At 42.2% G+C, this 14,525-nt stretch overlaps 1 protein-coding gene across 1 annotated transcript in view; it reads right to left on the bottom strand.

The window, feature by feature from the left end:
• The window catches only part of LOC124119557, a 128,338-nt gene that overhangs the window by 19,199 nt on the left and 94,614 nt on the right, over positions 1–14,525 (bottom strand). Inside the window, exons 6-7 of the mRNA XM_046482111.2 lie at positions 11,769–11,894; positions 4,140–4,290 (exon numbers count right to left, since the gene is read on the bottom strand). Of these exons, the coding sequence (XP_046338067.1) occupies positions 4,140–4,290; positions 11,769–11,894 (277 nt within the window). The remainder of the gene's footprint in view (positions 1–4,139; positions 4,291–11,768; positions 11,895–14,525) is intronic.

The following is a 14,525-nucleotide window of genomic DNA, read 5'->3' on the forward strand; positions in this document are numbered from 1 at the left end:
TGAGATGAATCCCCCTCATTACATGATCTCGTCAAGTTCACGAGGTTAGATCTTGGCTCAGGTGGGGAGGTATGAGTACCTGTGTATCCAGGGTCTGAGATCGTAGGGAGTTGATCCAATTCTGTAGCGAGTGTAATTGTAATCTTCCTCTGTGAGTCATATTTTGTAGAGTGGACAGCGTTCCCATGAGAGACAAGCACCATCTGATCAATCTGGTAGGTTGGTCTTGGACTGAGTTGATCATGGCTATGGACTTGTTTAACCAGTCCTCCGGGGGGCAAAGATATCCTGTATGTAGAAGAAATCTGGCCCCGATGTAGGCTATGTTTTGTCCCGGATAAATCTCTGACTTGGTCGGATGGCTAAGGAAACCAAGATAAGACATAAGTTGGGTTAGGAATGTCACATCCTGAAGAAGCTGGGTGTGTTCCTGATTGACGGCCAGGAAATTGTCTAGGTATCCATGAAGTCGTACCATCTGTAAATGGGCGAAGTTGATGACCGGCACCATTATCCTGGTGAAAAACCAAAGGGTTACTGATATGCCAGACAGTAGGACCCAGAACTTGTACCAACGGTCGTTTGCTGCGAAATGGAGTTACTTTCGTGATGAGCGGTGGATTGGCACATGGCGATATGCATCCTGAAGGTCAAGGCTGATGACCCAATATCCTGTTCCGAGTGAAGAAGGGGCGGTCAGGTAGCCTGGTGGTTAAAGCCTTCGCTCATCAAGCTGAAGACCCGGATTCGATTCCCATCATGGGTACAATGTGTGAAGCCCATTTCTGGTGTCCCCAGCTGTGATATTGCTGAAATATTGCTAAAAGCGGTGTAAAACCATACTCACTCACTCACCGAAGTGAAGAACGTAGTTTCCTGACTTATTCAAACTGAAATCGTGGTGGTGGGACCATGTACTTCTTGTTGAGCATTTTGAGGTCTATACTCAATCTCCGAATGGCCCGTTTGGTGAGGAGGGTCTTGATGGCAAGGTCAGCTGCATCCAGTTTCGCACCTTTCAGGTGAAACCTGTGTCCCTCCAGATGGGATACAATTTGAGGGCGCTTGAGAAAATGTATCTTGTACCAATGATGTATAACGTCTAAAAAGTTGTCGGCCGTAATGTGTTTCCAATTTGCTGCGTATGACAAAAGATGCCCTCCCACTGGACCCTGTTATGTTGAATGGCGGGAGTCATGTATCGTAATCCAAACTAGTTTGATAGGATCTGCGACCTGGAGGGGGGAGTAACAAATCATCTTCTATCCCCGCAACCTCCGAACCTCTATGGCCAGATCCATGGCGTTTGGAGTCTGAGTTCAGAAAAAGAGTCTGGCTTGTCATAATGCCGTGATGCCTGGTAGGATTCTTCTTTTCCTGATGGGATTATATATACTTCTTTCATGGTGGTTCATGGAAAGAGGAATCCCTGGCTGGTTCTCATGCTCTTTGGGCGGGTGCTGTGGTCCATGTGCTTTGACTGCAAGGTTGATGATAGACACTTGAAATCTTTCTGTCGTGTCCTGTCTGACCTCGTCTAGGATCGTGCCCAGCTTGTTGTTAAAGACCGTCAGTGATGTGACTTTACCCAGCTTGCTGAACTAGTCATCCAGTGGCTGTGATACATGTGTCTGATGCAGCTTCTTCCTCATAGTCGGAAGTGGAAGCTGATCATTGTGACGGACCTTCTGCACGTGTGTAACTCATTTGGTCTAGGATCCTGGAGGTAACTTGGCCATGGTAAAGTACGGTGGATGTGGGATGACGAAGACGGAGCATGGCTTCCGGCATACTTGAGCATCTCCAGAGGAGGCGACTGTTCATTCTGTGGCTGGGTGGTCGGTATGTAGTGATATATTGATTCTATCATGTCTAAAAAGGACAACGCCGGTCCATACTCCCACGGAGGTGACGTGACCGGTTGATCTGCGCTCTCTCATTGTGACGCCCCAGGTGTGTGCAGGAACCTTTGGCTTGTCTAGCCATGCCTATGGAGCCTGTGCGGGACTGGCTTGCTCTAGTGACTGTAGCAGACGATTCAGTTCGGTCCATGCTGCCCATGCGGTTTCTTTGACGGCTCAGCTGGTCGGCTCTGGGGTAAGGCATTCTTGCCACTTCCCTGGTCGTCTCGAGATATGGGTGTGCTGGACTTCCTTGATAGCCTAGGCTTTGATGATTGCTTAACCCCGTCTGGCCTCATGGCCGGGGAAGACTTCTTAGCCTGCCACTTCTTTAGCTACCTCTGAACTGATGTCCACCAGATGGGTGTTAATTATATCTTCGATGGAGGCCTGTTGTTGGGCGAAAAGTCTCTCCAGCATGCTGATTTGAGAACCCAATGCTTGAGCTAATTTGGGAGTTGAAGGGGTTGAAGGCCTAGAGATCGTCTCTGCAGGGGCCGATAAGATTGAGTGGACTTTCTTCTTCGCAGCTTCCTTGTGCTTCGCCTTGAGCATGGAGGCGTCTAACTTCATGACACAAGTCACATCTCGCCTCTGCCGAACATGAAGTCTCCCTACACTTCCAACAGAAGTTATGTGGATCTCCAGTTTATCCTGAACTGGCCACACTTCTGGCATGTCAGCAGGGAAGAGGAGGATGCCATCGTGAGAAATACACAAAAACAAACCCTAGTTTACGCACGTTGTCCATCCAGATTGTAATAATATTTCTGACGAAATTAATAAAAGAGTGTGACTACCTTATACCAGGTGCTAGATGATAACAAAAAAACAGGTGTTGACTCACACACAGGGAAGAAATGACGTTGTCCCCCCCCCCCCCCCTTTTTGCACAGATGAGCTGAAGACCTACATGTGTTATTAGGGGAACAACTTGTTGTGTGTAGTTGACAATGAAGAGGACTTCTGTTGAAAATCTGACGATTTCGTTATAGTGTGTCTATAGTGTCTATAGTGTCTATAGTGGACAATACAGGATTTATGGCCATGATGCAATAGAGGTTAAGGATTCGTAGGAATTATTTCGATTTGCACCAGTCATTAAGAGACTAACTCCATTTGGATGGACATGCATAGGTCGCTTGTCTGATCAAGGTATCACATGGCTGTTAAATGTCTTCACACACTGAAAGAATGTTGACAAAAAAACAGAAATAGCCAAGGCCTACGAAGGCATTATTTGTGAGTACCTGTCAAAAAGGATACATTCGCTAAGTTCCACATGATGAGCCATTCAGTAAAACAAAGTGTTATCTTCCTCACTTTCCCATTTTATGACCTCATGGAGTACCACAAAGGTTCGTATTGTGTTTGATGCTTAGATAAACACAATGATCTCTCTTTAAAAGAAGCAATGCATGCAGGACCAAAGTTGCAAAGTGAGTTTTTTGATGGTTTGCTTTGCTTCAGTGGATATGATAAGAAATCCTGAATTCAGCAGTGTGGTATTTGGAGTTATTGGCCCATCAGCTCTCTGACTTTGCATACCTATGTTGATGCCTCACAGATTGCATATGAAGATCTGGGGTAGAATAGGTCTTCAGCAACAAATTCTTGCTGTAAAAGGTGACGATGCTTGTAATAAAAGGCGACTAATGGGATGGGTGGTCAGGCTCACTGACTTAGTTGATGCATGAAAGCTATCAGTATTCCCAGAATAGAGTTAATGCCAGCGATTCTAGGTCTATGATCGACACAGAATATCATGGAAGCCTTTGATGTTGACCTTAAAAAGGTGGTCTTCTAGTAAGACAACATGAACTTGTTCTGCTGGATTAGAAATAACAGCAGAATTTTTAAATCTTTCATAGCCAACAGGGTAGGTCAAATCCAGGAAGTTACAAGTCCTTCACAGTGGAGATATACTCCTACAGAAGCCAGACCAACTGACCAACAGCTCAACAGTTGGTCGCTAGTTCATGGTGGTGTTCAAGTGCCTCTTATTTAGCATGAAAAGTCCATTTACATGCACCCACACTGACTGTCACGGTGAGCAAATAACCATTCTAGTTTGTTTTTTTATGTTTTACAGTGTTTACTTATTTTTTTCTCCATAGTGTGAAGAGTTTTACAGTCCACTGTGTCACAAATAGATTGTGGAAGAATAAATTATATTCTCCACTCATGCCTGACAGTTAAAATATCAATAAATTGTTAAAACAAATATTCTGTACGTACCTCCTTCACCGGCAGTCTTATGAATTTGTTCAATGATTCTCTTTAAGTGCACAGGAAGTTCCATTCCTGGCTTCAAAACAAGAACCAGACATGACACATTGTTTTGTGCTTCTGAAGTGGCTGGCGGTGTGGGATTCATAAAATCATCAATCTGAAATTAAAAGGAAATCCAAAGCTTTGGAGGGTGCTATGTTCTAAAGTTCTTCATACATCAACCAAATTTAAGCTCACCATTACATGGAACCATCAAGGTATCTAGTTCTAAGTCTTCAGAACCTAACTTATCAAAACAATATATGTTATATAACTGTATAGTATTCACGACCGTCCGTACGTACGTCCGTACGTCCCACCTTTGTTGCCTCGATATCTCAAGAACTAAACACTGGATTGTCTTCATATTTGGAACTATGGTGTATATACAGACTCCGCAGACACCAGTTGGTTTTGGTGACCTTGACCTCATTTTCAAGATCACAGCAGGCAAATCTGCTTTTGGAGTTGGAAAAGGGTGTTGCCGCGATATCTCAAGCACTAAACACTGGATTGTCTTCATATTTGGAACCATGGTGTATATACAGACTCCGCAGACACCAGTCGGTTTTGGTGACCTTGACCCCATTTTTAAGGTCACAGCAGGCAAATCTGCTTTTGGAGTTTGAAAACGATGTTGCCGCGATATCTCAAGAACTAATCGCTGGATTGTCTTCATATTTGGAACTACGGTGTATATACAGACACCGCAGACACCAGTCGGTTTTGATGACCTTGACCCCATTTCCCAAGGTCACAGCAGGCAAATCTGCTTTGGAGTTGGAAAACAGTGTTGCCACAATATCTCAAGAACTAATTGCTGGATTGTGTTCATATTTGGTACTATGGTGATTATACAGGCAGGGGACAATGCTTCTTATCCTTTCAACAATGAATTAATAGTGTATTCTAAGATGCTTCACTAAGATTAAAGGAACTGACTGTACTTTACCTTAGCAAGATATCACACACTAGATAGATAGATTAAAAACTAACCATTACAAATATTCAAAGAGTCTAATCTACACATGCATCAATGTCACTTTTTATACTATCAAAATACAAGCTATAGACCACTAACAACCAAAGCTAGACCACCTAACTGGGGTCCCCTTGGTCTAACAAGGAAATACTTTCTTCCTGAGGTCCCCTTGATCTAACAAAGCTTGACCACCTTATTTGGGTCCCCTTGATCTAACAAAGCTAGACCCCCTTACTGGGGTCCCCTTGACCTAACAAAGCAAGACCACCTTATTGGGGTCCCCTTGATCTAACAAATCCTTTGTAGAATCGTTCTGTCATCACTGTCAATCAAGATGACGCATCCATATCAATAAAATGATTATTGAAAATTGGTGAAATTATTTCTTTAAACATGGACTATTCCCTGGGAAGAAATATGTAAAGATGACCTCAACTGATCCTTGGGTATTGCCAAACATATGAAAACCACTGTCTGTGCCACAGCAACAACAAAGTTGTTGGAGGCGGGTGCTGGTATGGCTGTCACTGGACACAGCAATCCTTGAACAGTTTTATAACATGTACACCAGTGGCTAAAAAAATGACCATTGTTGCTCTTTTCTCGCCATGCTCATCCTGCAGTGACGCCATTTCACACCTCAAGCATTCGAAAACGATGTTATGTTATCCAACCAACTCGTTAAGCCGCTCCATTCATGGCTTGTAGTTGCTGATGTCTGCGCACATTTGTGGTGAAAACAAAGTTGGAACTTTTACAACGTAGTGATTGAGTAAGTGAGCTGGGCATAATGCCACTTTGAACAGTATTCCAGTTATATCACAGCGTGTCAGTTTAATGTGGGAGGAAAGCCTGAAAGGATGCAGGTTATTTACCACTTTGACGTCTTTGATAAGCAATTAGAAAATTAGAAGTTTCACCTGATGAAGGGGCAAGAGGTAAATCTAAACATTGTTACAAAAAACAAAAGGATTTGTTCTCCATAAAAAGTGTCATGTATTCATGTATTCACTACAGGTATGGTGCTGACTAATCTTGAAACATGTTCGGGGTGAACTGGGGTTCAAAACCACAAACATAGGAACAATGGTTGTCATAGTTGATAATTCAAAGAACACTACCTTTATTACATCATTGCCAAATTCCTGTATATGGGCTGCACTAACACTAAAACTGAAGTTTTAGATTTTCAACAAGTCCCTGCCACACTTGACAACCAAATCAGTGATCTCAAATCACTGTGTAATGGACTTGAATATGCCTGTGGTATAGAAAACTCCACGCTATGGTGCATACACTATTTGTTTTTCATGGATTTTATGCTTGTAAATAAAAACCTATTGTTGCATATGGAACAATCTCTTAATGTATTTTTTAATTTCCGATGAATGTCATCAATCGTCACTCCCACTTATAATGGTGTCGGTATTAGATAAGTAAGGAGGTGCATGAATCAATATATTCATAGATATATCATGTCAATGGGATTCCCGGACAATCAGCATCAATTATGTCGGTCGCTTGTAATCAAATTGATAGTACTGAATCTTATGTCTACTGGGCAGGATACAAGGAGAAAGTGATGTTGAAGATGTAGCCTGTTTCCCCTCTGAAATTACATCGAGAATCCAATGGTCAGACTCAGATGTGATTTGCGTCCAATGTTCAGTGTATGACAAAAGAAGCAGACATGAGTGTTATGTTGAAAGATTGAAAAATAATCCCTAATAGTCTTTAATAGAAATGAATCCTTCCGTGACGTCATTATTTTCTTCCCAGCAGGCTCTCCAAAGGCTCCTTAGGGCATTTGGATTGGAAAGCTTTTGCCACCAATATTAAATGTTGATACTTGGAAATGTTCCATTGTATATTGACTTGTCGAGCTTGTCATTAAGGTCTTTTGTTGCTGTCACAGGTTCAGACACAACCATCCTTCTTGACAGATTGCAGACAGCTCTTGAGCATATCTGATATAGGAGCTGCTGTGTTATGTGTTGATTCCCAAATGGAAACACTATGTTAACCCAGAAGTCTGTACGTAAAATTGTGAAACCAACATCCAACAAACAAATGGTATACAATTAACAATTTTATTACAAAATTAACTACATTTACAAATCAACACAAATTACTGAACTGCAATGACGATGCCAGAAAACATTAGAGTTGTAGTACTATATTAAATGGCATTATATAGAATGATGGCAGTGGTCAAAAGTCAGTGATAATGATGTATATTCACCCAGTGGTGACAGTGGTCAAACTTAAAAGATGGCCAAGGCAGGGAATCTGGGGTGATCTTAACATGAAAGCCTCTCTTGATGTAATATCCAACGAATTGTGAAATGAAATGTGAGAGATGCGAGAAGCATGCTCTTGTCCCCTTATATATACACTAACTAGCTTCCGGAATATTTTACACAGTGTCAGACCAGTCCACTGTTACTTGAAACGTAAATGCTCCGCCTGCACGACTGGTTATTAATACCAATCTCAGATTACCTCCTGAACTGAACTTGCATGCTGGTAATCTCGCTGAGAATTTTAGGATCTGGAAACGTCATATTGACTTCTATATGACAGCATCTGACTGTGCTTAAACAGTACCTGAAGCTCAAGTGGGAACTATTATCAATCTTGGAATTGAGGCTCTCTTGAAAGCTTATGAACATTTTGAATGGTGTGAAAGAGATAAGGATGATCCCCAGTATGTGTTTGCGGTGATTAAGGACTATTGTAACCCTCGTCAAAACGAAGTGGTAGAATCCTACTAGTTCCTGACAGCTCCATATTTTGAATCTTTGAATCAAGTTGTCACTGAACTTCGATTTATGACGGCACTATGGTGATAAAGAAGAACGATTGATCCGTGTCAAGATAGTGTTCAGCATGTCCGGAAAAACTTAACAACTTCTCTTGCCAGATGACAACCTATATCTGAAGAAAGCTATTAACATATGTCAGTCCAAACAGGCAAATGTCATGAAAGAACCAAATAAAGACAGTAAACTGAACAAAATCAAATCAAAACCTTAGCCACCTAAAACTAAATCAAACAAAAGAAAGGAAAATGGGAAAACTTGCATATTCTGATCAAACAATCATCCTTTGACCAGTTCAAAATGTAAAAGACAAAACCATTTTGCAAACTGTTGCAAAACCAAGAATGTGAGAACTGTTGGTGCAGAAGTTAGCGACATCAATGATGATTCCTCTGATGATGCAAGGTAATCGTCGAGAATGATCACAAGTCACTAGAAGTAATCCTATGAAAACCCCTGAGTAATGCTCCTCGTAGACTCCAGGAGAACATGATGAAACTACATCGCTACGATCTTGACTTCAGTTACAAGAAAGGTACATCACTTGTGATAGCTGATACTCTGAATAGAGCGTATCTCACTGATGACGAGTATCGACCAAGAATCATAAACATCAAGGTGAATGACAACATCAATGATTCCAGGCAACGGGCAAATCCTGAAGTTGAAAATCTGCAAATACTGATCGCAGTCATCACATCAGGCTGGCCGAATAGTAAGGGCCAAGTACAATAAGTTTGTACACCATATTTTAATGAGAGAGATGTCATTGTTAAGGGAGAGGCAATTGTCATCCCTAAGAAGTTATGTCCTGACATCAAGCAGAAACTTCACAAGTCGCACAGCGGAACTGATGATTCGACAGGTGAGAGGAATGGTGTATTGGCCCAGATTGACCCAAGAACTGAAACAATTGGCTCAAAGTTGTGAAGCCTGTCAGGAAATGGCAGCTCGTACTACCAAACCACTTCTGAAACAGCACACGGATGGTGATGCTCCCTGGATGAAGATCGGACTTGATCTCTTCGAAATCAAAGGTAGACGGTACCTGATCTCGGTCGACTATTACTAAAACTTTATAGAAGTTGACTATCACAAGAGAACAACTTCCAGTGTGGTAGTTGTGATTCTCAAGAAACAGTTTGCCTGATTTGGGATTCCAGAAACCATTGTGTCTGACGGTGGACACCATTTCACATCTGGTGAATGTGAACAGTTTATCAAGAAGTGGTAAATCTCACACAACACTTCATCACCTCTTATCAATGACAAATGGAAAGGCAGAGTCTGCGGATATAGTCATGAAACACATGATGCTGATATGTTTGAAAATGGTTAGGATCAATTTGAAGTTCTAATGGAACAGAGAAACACACCTAGTCAGGATACAGGACTTAGTCCCTGTCAAATGATGTTTGGCTGACAGACAAGAACACTACTTCCAACACAAGAGCAAAAAGTTGGAAATGATGACGTCAAGCATAAACAGCAACAGAGAAAGGAGAGTGTATGGAAATACTACAACAAAACAGCTCATGACTTGCCATTCCTGTCAATTGGACAGAATGTATATTTCCAGAGGAAGGATAATGGTAGGTGGGTTCTGGGTAAAGTGATAGACTGTCTTGAAAATGATGCTTACAGAGTTCATGCACAGGACGGTGCTCAATTCAGACGAAGCAGGATTCATACCCGTCTAAACAAATTGGAAGCTGTTATCTATGACAAGTCTCCAAACATGGTGAACATGAAATGACAGACCCGGGGCATGGCAACCTTGGAGGGAGGGATGATGACGGGTGGTGTTGGAAAGGCCCATGGGACCCTGGCTGTTCCCGTGCAGTTTGTTATCCAGTGGTGACAAAGACTCTGGTATGCTATGAGCACGTGGAGGCTGTGCTGTCATGCTGGCGTCACTAATAGGGTTGTTGACGGCAAGCTTAGCATCTCTACTGATGACTGGGGTTTAATCCGAACGTTTTGGGTTTGATACATCTAACTTGGACTGGCGACTGCTTGTTGTGGCTTTGTAGTGTGCACCGTCAGGTGTTCGTGCGGCTTTGCTGTTGGTGAAAGATGGACCAGACCCGTCCCCTATACAGCCTCTTGGTAGGGGATTCTTCTAGGCCTATTGTTCTTTGTACTGTTTGAGCTCAGTCGATAGCGTAGTCATGGCCGGCTTCTTCCAACATGCTGATGGAGAAGCTGGGGGGCGGCCGAGGCTGGTTAGGTGCCTTAGAGACGTGGGGGAAGGAGTGTCCTGGCTCCCAGGAGCGAATGGGTTCACATCATGCTTGTCCATGGTCACATGGTGACCGTGGTGGTCAGGATTCACCAGGTACAGCTTGGGAGTTGCTATCCTGGCTACTGCCTGTTGTCTTGCTGTCTGTCCCGCCTTGTGTCTACCTCAGGGTTAATAAATGGAAGTGAGGTAGTATAATAAAATATTCTACCAAGAAATCTGACTTCGAATCTTTAGCATCGTGGAAAGGAGGTATGACGACGAGTGGTCTATGGAGTCAATGTGGACCCTGTGTGGTTCATCATCCAACCCTGACCAGGACTCATTATAGTACTACATGGGTCCTGTCATGTTGTGGCTAACGGAACCTGTAGGCTGATGGCCCGCTACGGTTGCCAATGGTGACTGTGGATAATGTATGTTTCTGTGAAGCCTGTGCAGGGTTGGAGTAGGATCTGTGCGGAGGCTGGGGTGATCCTGTAATGGTAGGCAACTTGTTGCTCGCATAGTCCATGCGGGAACCATGTGGTGGCCACAGTGATCCCCGCATGGTTGGCAGAGAGTCTGGGCCCCATGGGATTACCTGCAGACTGACTGTCTTGAGGACCATGTGGAGACTGCGACTGTCGGGAATCTCAACTTGGTAAAGCATGGGAGATTCTATCTTGATGACAAGCTGTTGTTGTCTTCTCATGTGTGCTGTTCAGTGGCAATAGAGGAGGAGGATCTTGGCTTGGGGATTCTTCTGAGCCTGTTCATCCTGTGACAGTAGCATGAGTGTCAGCATGTAGCACAGAGCATGACAGACTGTCTTGAGTACCGCGTGGATACCATGGCAGTCAGGAACATGCCTTACCAAGTAAATACCTGGTAGAGAGTACCAGGATTCTGGGATGATAATAGTCTCTGGAGTCTGCGATATTGTGCTGTAACTCACAGAGGCTGGACAGTTACATTGGTCATCCAAACACCCGCAAAGGAGTAGGAGGATCCGTTCCCGGTCGGCATGGTTGTCGTTCTTCTGTGGTCACAGGTACTGATCCGAGCAGAATGCAGAGATCATGACATCCTGAAATTTAAGGTCGAGCCAAATTGATGTTTTCTTAACACTTGGTATCATCACTATTTGGCAGTGATTCATACACATATGACCAAGTCAGAATCGTACGGGACTGATCTTAGCATGAAGGCAATGTTCAGAAGTACAACGAAGCGTAAAAACTGATGTTGACTTGTGTTGCCCTTTTTTTCAATACAATAAATATTTGCTATCAAGATAATTACTGCATTTTGAGTCAATCTAAATAAGTGCAGAATGACAGATCTCAACAGTTATGAATGACATATGAAACTACAAAGTAATATTTCATTCAAAAACATGATTCATATGAAAGCTTTCATAATTTTTTTTAGTAAAATCATAACGATCGATAATTAAGTATTAATTCAATATTCACTTTCCTAATTGTGTTGTGCTTGAGGAAGATTGCCACTTTACAGAGCTAGCCATGTACTACAATTCTTCGGAGAAAGTGGTGACATGTTTTTACCTTTCCAGTGAATTTGACCCTTCCTTGGATAATACTCAATATGTCTTCAGTTTTGATGTGGCGGGATTCAAACACTCCAGCCATGTCATACAGAGTAACGCAATCTCCCAAGGTTGTAAACTGAAACTGAAGTACAATACTAATAAGAAGGGATCAGTGAAGATATCCTAAAATAGTTTCAAAATAAGTCAAGATTAAATAAATTTCTAACAATCCTGCGAACATTGCTGGTATAATCGTGTAGCTATACTCAATATTGTCCCATCACTGTAGCTCACATGCCCCTGGTATTGACGTCAACAAACGTCAGCATCAATATTATAGTATCTCAGGTGAGGTAAAATGGGGTTCAACGTCGCGTCCAAGATTATTGCACTTACATAGCGACGTGTGTGCATGCGTGTGTGTGGTGTATTATATCTCAGAGCTCGGTGTATTGTCTGTGCCCGAGTGTCCCAAATGTTGTAGGTTCGGCTGTAATGCATGAATGAGAGTCATATCTGCTGTGGAGCACCTTTTACACCACGAGAGGAGGCCTTCTATACCAATTGGTAGAAGTGTGTGGACTTTAGAGAGTATTGAGTTGAAAACAAAGTAGCAATCAATTCCATCAATGCACTCCATCTAAGGCTGAGAACTTTTCAGCCACCCCTCATCACTATATTAAAATATAGGACTGCAATTTCATAGTTGAGATGGTGCTCTCACCATCTTCAAATAGAGTGACTGAGTTAAAATTTAACGACGCATTGGCAGTATTTCAGCCATATAGCGACGAGACCAAACTAATATATACACAATTAAGTTATTTATGCAATGACATATTTAAAAACAATTTATGAAACATATTGGAGCATACTATATTTAAAAACAATAGATGAAACATATGAGCATTACAAAATCATTAATACAGTTTTAACAGGCTATAGGCCACCAGCAACCAAAGCTAGACCACCTCGCTGGGGATCATGGGGACTTACAGTACTTCTGCTTCCTGCATGATACCCTAGCAGGATTTACGTCATCACTTTAGCCACTGGTGGTTGTGCACAATACTAGCCAATATTAAAAAATACTCATCAATGAGTTGGCTTAAAACACTGGTTGATGATAGTTACATCAATTACTATAGGATTACGTGTCACACAGGGGGACAATATTTTTACGCTACGTTTACCTCCTGGACAGAGCCTTTAATAATGTCAGTTGCTAAAAGCATCACACCAAATTTAAAAACAAGCATTTGATTATTCACATACACATTTTAAATTTATTATACAGACCGATTTCTTTTAAGTAATTAATGATGAGATGCCCGCTGATACGGGAAAAGAGATCTTTTAGATTTACACTTTGATAATGTGAATCCCTCGCGATTGCAAAGTCCAGACAGTCAAGCAATATATGCTTGACGGTGAACCTTTCATCACAAGGGATACACTTAGGAGGTTCGTCCTCATCTGTCTTAAGCAGATATTTGTGTGTCAACCGACTGTGGCCAATACGACACCGTCGTAAAACGACCTCGTCATGTCTTGACTGACAACCCAAGTAGGTATGACCGATTGTTGGTTTCAATTCGTGGATTTTATTGCTTCCTACTTGGGTGTCCGACCTCTTTTGCATAAGATCCTGAGTATAAGATTTGATGGTAGGTTTGAAATCACTGTACGGGATACGAAGTGGAGATAACGGTTTGTCAGGAGCTGCTTTAGCTGCAGCATCGGCTTTTGAGTTACCTGTTATGCCTACATGACTTGGTAATCAGCAAAAGACGATGTCACATTGGCTAGTGGAAAGATCATTATAGAGTTCTAAAATGTCAAGGATAATAGGGTGATATGGTGAGACACTTTTACGTGCCTGAAGGCAAGATAACGAATCAGAGAAGATGATGAAATTTTTAGATTGGTTTTGTTGTTTAATATAGGTCAAAGCTGTTAGGATAGCTTTGGCCTCAGCAGTAAAAAGTGAACTAAAATCTGGGATTCTTAAGGATACAGTTCTGGATCCAACGATGGTGGCACTTGCAACTTTCCCACCATCCTTGGACCCGTCTGTAAAAATGGACCTGTGAGAATTATATTTGGAGCGTAATTGGTTATATGATTGTTGATATACCAAAGAATTGGTATCCAACTATTTTAGATTGGTTAGAGTGAGGTCAACTTCTGGCTTCACCATCTGCCAGGGAGGAGAAGACAGAAGACGATTGGGTGATATAATATTTAAGTCTATTTTAGCTGCAGTGATGTGTGGTTGAATTCTGATCCCAAGTGGTGGAACCAAGTTTGATAGATTTCGAAACAGGTTTTCATATTGAGGATGGAAAACACAATTGAATGCAATTTTATGATATATTGCAGTGAAATTTTAATGCGGCGCAGTTCGAGTGAAGTTTCATCGGCCTCCACATACAAACTGTCCATGGGAGAGGTCCGAAAAGCTCCAAGACAGTCTTAGGCCTTGATGGTGTATAGTGTCCAATTTTTCTAAATTGCTTTTGCAGGCTCCACCATAGACAATGGAACCATAGTCCAGTTTGGAGCGTATTAATGATCTGTACAAGTGAAGGAGGGTGGTCTGATCCCCTCCCCACTCGGAATTTGAAACGACTTTCAACAAGTCGAGAGCCTTCAGGCACTTTGCCTTGAGATATTTAATGTGTGGTAAAAGTGTTAGATGACGGTCAAATATGAGGCCCAGGAATTTGGCCTCCTCTACTACCTTGATAGGAGTACCATCTAAAAATAAATC

This window comes from Haliotis rufescens, unplaced genomic scaffold, assembly GCF_023055435.1.
Source record: "Haliotis rufescens isolate VD_foot unplaced genomic scaffold, xgHalRufe1.0.p SCAF_16, whole genome shotgun sequence".
Lineage (NCBI taxonomy): Eukaryota > Metazoa > Mollusca > Gastropoda > Lepetellida > Haliotidae > Haliotis > Haliotis rufescens.